Source organism: Chanodichthys erythropterus, chromosome 19 (assembly GCF_024489055.1).
Source record: "Chanodichthys erythropterus isolate Z2021 chromosome 19, ASM2448905v1, whole genome shotgun sequence".
Taxonomy (NCBI): domain Eukaryota; kingdom Metazoa; phylum Chordata; class Actinopteri; order Cypriniformes; family Xenocyprididae; genus Chanodichthys; species Chanodichthys erythropterus.
Window position 1 is genome coordinate 14,441,940 of NC_090239.1, and position 5,217 is coordinate 14,447,156.

The window sequence follows — 5,217 nt, forward strand, 5'->3', positions numbered from 1 at the left end:
CTTGATCAACCTTGGACTTTTCTTGACCTGTAAAGCGGGTAACTTACTATGTTGAACTGTGAATGAGATTCATTGAAAATCTGGTTCTCTGGGATCAATTTTGTCATTTGGTCAGGATATTAGTGAAATTCAGGAGGGGTGAATGTGACGGATGTTAATAAGTATGTACATGTACTTTATGTAAATACTTTAATGTATTTCACTAATCATCCTTTCTTTCAATTTTTATTGATTTTCTTAGTATTAATTTGTCCACGAAAACCTCATCATTTTGTTTTATACCTTATTTTTGCTATTTTTGGAAAAAAGTTTTATATTTCTCTTACGTGGTGACATCATTTCTGTTCAGCCCGCGCTGCTTCCTTAGACCGCATTGAGCGCGCTGAGAGGAGGTAGGCAGTCAATGGTGCTCTCTCAATATAGACTTATAAAAGTTCTAAAAGTCTGATTAAGCCAGTAATATGCATTAATATAATTGTTCAGTGTTATAAATGTATTGAGAAATGTTTTGCGTATGGATGGATTGGATTTAGTAGTTTAGTAGTTGCCATGTAAAGTGGTTTGAGTATGTGTGTGCGTATATGTGTGTGTGCGCCAGCAGAACGTGGTGATTAACAAATTAAATAACTGCCTTTAATTTGTGCAGATAAAAATCACAGACAGACTGTATTTCTCATACTCTGCTCTTTAATCCATCCAGGTACGATTTACATTTGTTCTTATTTTCCAATGTATTCATTTTGTATTAATTTGTTCTTTTTCCAATTTATAATCGATTGAAAACTAGTCTATTTTGAATGTTTGTAACAATTAATTTTGCACTTAATGTTATTTATATGTTTTGTGCATTTTGTTATCACTGTAATGTTTGCTGAGACCGCATTGAGCGCGCTGAGAGGAGATAAAAATCACAGACAGACTGTATTTCTCATACTCTGCTCTTTAATCCATCCAGAGGGCCAGAATAAACTCCACAGCAGCAGCATTTCCAGTTGTCTCCTTGTCTTCTGTCACACAACGCAGATTGAACAGTAGCCAGAATTGGGCTGGTTACACTGGTCTGGTTAGCGTTCACATTGGCAATTTTATCACCGAACCAAAAGATACCGAACCTTAAGACATAAGGATACATTCACAACATGATTGGTCGGATTTTATGACGCATTGCCTATTTTGAGACGGAACTTACCGAACATCCAAAACAATGCTGTTTGCTGAGGTAAATGCGATCGTTGTGTGTGCATAGCGGTGCGTAGCCTGCATGTGATGGTATTTTGGCCAGCTGGGAACTCGTGAAGAGCTTATAAAATGTGTAAAGTAGTCAAAACACCGGCGGGAATCCATCCGTCACGCACAAATGATCTGCTGCATGGAGACGCGCGTCTGATGCCTGTGATGGGCAAACTCGTGACTATGACAAGAAAAACCGACATGCGTGAGGATTCTGTCCTTTTTAGGGTCTCGTCTTCCTGTTTTTGGTTCGGTTACATGTCTTTGGTCCGTGTTGCGTTCATATATCATTCGAACCGCACCAGAGTTCGTTTGCAAGCGGACCGAGATCCATCTTTTCAGCGGTCTCGGTCCGCTTGTTTGGTGCGCACCAGGGTTCGGATGGCAGCGTTCACATATGTTCAAATGAACCGCACTAACCGAGCAATCGCACCAGGGTTCGTTTTAATCGAACCAAACATGACAAGTGTGAACGCACCCTTAGAATCTGAACAGATTTAAAATGCTAGGCATCGTATATATTTAGTGATTACACTACTTGCAGTCAAAATTGGCCGTTTTACATACACACACACACACACACACACAAAAAAACTTTTAAAAAGTTAGTTCACTTTAAAATGAAAATTACCCCAAGCTTTTACATCCTAGGTGTATATGACTTTCTTCTTTCTGATGAACACAATGAGAGTAATATTAATAAATATCCGACGCATCCAAGCTTTATAATGGCAGTGAATGGGATCAATGAGTTTGAAGCTCAAGAAAGTGCATCCATCCATCATAAACGTTACTCCACACGGCTCCGGGGGGGGTTAATAAAGGCCTTCTGAAGTGAAGTGATGCGTTTGAGTAAGAAAAATATCCATATTTAACAAGTTAGTTATAAAGTAAAATATCTAGCTTTCGCCAGACTGTTTTCTGTATTCGACTTACGAAAAAGGCTTTTTTTTTCGTAATTTGAATACAGGGACGCAGCCAGTGTTGCCAAGTCCGCGGTTATCCTGTGGAATTGAGCTACTTTTACACGGTTGTTTTTCCATGTCCGCGGGTTGAATCGACCCAAAATAACGTGCCATTTACCCCCTGGATTGCGAATTTTACCAGGGGAGCCCTGCCAAAAACGCAAGTTTTACCCCCCAGAATACAATTTTAACCGTAGGACCCCCCTGAAATGCGATTGGGCTAGTTTAGGGCTAGTTTTGAGAAGCAATTGGGCTTGTTTTGTTGTGAAAACCTGGCAACCCTGGATGTAGCATAAGTGTTTTGAACTGCAAGAGGCATTACACTTTCTTCGTAAGTTGAATACGGAAGGTGGAAGCTAGATATTTTACTTTATAATGTGTTAAATATGGATATTTATGAAGCTGTGTGGAGTACGATTATAATGGATGGATGCACTTTCTTGAGCTTCATACTAATTGTCCGTTCACTTCCATTATAAAGCTTGGATGCATCAAGACATTTATTAGATTGTGTTCATCAGAAAGAAGAAAGTCATATACACCTAGGATGGCTTGAGGGTGAGTAAAGCTTGGGGTAATTTTCATTTGAAAGTGAACTAATCCTTTAAATGAAGACTTTCAAGTTGTTCCAAACACAATAAACTGTTTTAAAATCAACTCAAAATAAATAATACATTTTATATCCTGACTAGATAGGATCTGAGCCTGTGCGTGTTATATAATATGCAATTTTCTGTAAAATTTTTCAACTGCTCAAAATCTGTAGACCGGCAATAACATTTAGCGACTAGAGTCAACTCCTCCAGACTGCAAATAAAAATCATGTAGTGTATTTTAGCCTTCAAGTAACCACCCTTTGCCTAGATTCCAGCACTCTTTGGGCATTCTCTCAACAAAGTTCATGAAGTATCCACCTGGGATGCTTTTTAAACAGTTCTGAAGGAGTTGCCATGTGTGCTGGACACTTGTTGGCTGCTTTTTCTTTACTAATAGGCCCCATTTCTTTGCAATTTAATTAAAAGTTTAGCTTTGTAAAGAAATTCACACGTAGGTGTCCTTTGCATACTGTTTATAAAATGTATTTTAAAAGAAATTGAACTCTGTCAAGTGTGCTCAAACATTTGCCTGGTAGTGTAGTTGAAGCTGCACATTTAAGACATTTGAACAGATAAATATATTTAATTAGTGAATTACAGGAGGGGAAGTCTTTGTGTAAATATATATTTTCAATATACAGCTGTATATAGTATTTTTATATATATATTTGTAATCTATCTATACAAGTATACATATATAACAGTTGAGAGGGTTTTTTAACATTCCTTTACCCTGAAATATCTTTTTATGAACGGAAACACAAATATGTTGGAATAGACTGATAATATAAATAAATCACCACACATTTCACCATGGAAAAATATTTTAAATATATAACGTTTCCATCCAAAAATACAACACAGAATATTTATGACACACATACGCACGCGCACACACACACACACACACACGCACACAAAACCTAACAGTTAAAGTTTGGCCAAATTGAGTTTTATATTCTCAGGGATATTTTAAATCGTTATTAGTGGACCTCTATGTCTTCGACTGAAAATTGACTGTTAGAGGTTTTCCGGCAGTATTTATTTTAGTTGTGGAATGAGGACTGAAACTGTGTGATTATGGTTATATGTTTGTGGAATGTCACTGATAATTCGTATTACTTTGAATGTTCTTTGACATGTTATTTCAAGCATGCTAATCATGACCCATTTGTATTCAGTCTATTGCAAATTTTCAATTTGTCTGAGTGGCAATGTGTTTTTGATGAGCCTTTGTTAGTCTGTTTCACCTGATTCACTTTAAGCTGAAGCAGTTACTAGCACACACTGTCTCCACACAAACCTTACAAATTATGATTATCATCCTTGGGTCTTTCATTTGCAGGCAGTTATATTACTTCTACAGCTGGGCCATGGTAATATTTTTGATTGAATTTGAGTTTTGTGATTTGAATGTTATGGATTATTTTATAATGCATAAAACATTAAAAGAAAAAAGAACAGACATTTCAAAATTCAAGCATTACAAAACAACATTTTTGATATTAAAAACAATGCAAAACAAAACAACAACATAAAAAAAAATGTCTATTAGTGGATTTTTTTTCTGCATAAACCACACAATCGACACATGGAGCAAATAATAAATTACCCATTTGCAGTTAGTTTGGCCCATCAGTAGGCTTGTTCTCCCCTCTGAAGTCTAGGACATCCCAAAGAAGGGTGGGATTTTCACAGTTGTGCTGTGCCCTCCAATGCTCAATAACTTCTTGTCTTTTATTAAAGACCTTACTGCAAAGGATGCAGTTAAAGTGAGATCCCACCCTTAGGGATATACCTTTACTGAGGCCCCTCAATACATGGCCCTCCTTACCTACCATTTCCTCTTCCACCTTTTCCTCTTTTTGACTCTCTCTAGCTCCTTGATGGTGAGAATGGAGGTGGCATTTGAACTTGGAAAAGGAGAAGAACTCTTCATTGCAGGTGCCGCAGTGCACTAGGTTGCGTTTCTCATTGAGCTGCCTCCAGTAATGCGCTGCATGTTTGACCAGCTCATCCTCCGCTTCACGGCCCCCGCACGTGGCCCCATCTCTTGGTCGGACCTGGACTTCCTCTCCATGCACGTACAACAAATGCAGCTTCATGTCAGCAAAGGTAGGTGTGATGGCCTGGCAGCGGCCACACTTAATTTGTAGCTCGACTGGGTCAACCCGCTGTTCTGAGGCCTGTTCATCAGCTTCTGAAGACCTGAAAGACAAAACAAGGAACATCCAAGTACAGAACAAGAAGGCTTTAGCAAGTAGGGAGTCAATGTTTGTTACTTACTCTTCTAGAGACATGTTTTCTTCATGTTGACTGATGGATGGCTCAACGGTGAGTATTACCCGGTGTACCTCTCTCAAATGGCTGAAGTAGACACCCACATAGCCAAATGACTTATCACAGAATTCACAGCAAAGGCTCTT

General features: G+C 38.3%; 1 protein-coding gene across 2 annotated transcripts in view; it reads right to left on the reverse strand.

The window, feature by feature from the left end:
• Positions 1–1,945: 1,945 nt before the first annotated feature.
• The window catches only part of znf438 (zinc finger protein 438), a 70,716-nt gene continuing 67,444 nt past the window's right edge, over positions 1,946–5,217 (reverse strand). For both annotated transcript variants that reach the window (XM_067369528.1, XM_067369530.1), the window contains 2 exons: positions 5,078–5,217; positions 1,946–4,999 (listed from right to left, as the gene is read on the reverse strand). The exon at positions 5,078–5,217 is cut by the window's right edge and continues 1,460 nt beyond it. In XM_067369528.1, the coding sequence (XP_067225629.1) occupies positions 4,414–4,999; positions 5,078–5,217 (726 nt within the window). In that variant the 3' untranslated portion in view covers positions 1,946–4,413. The remainder of the gene's footprint in view (positions 5,000–5,077) is intronic.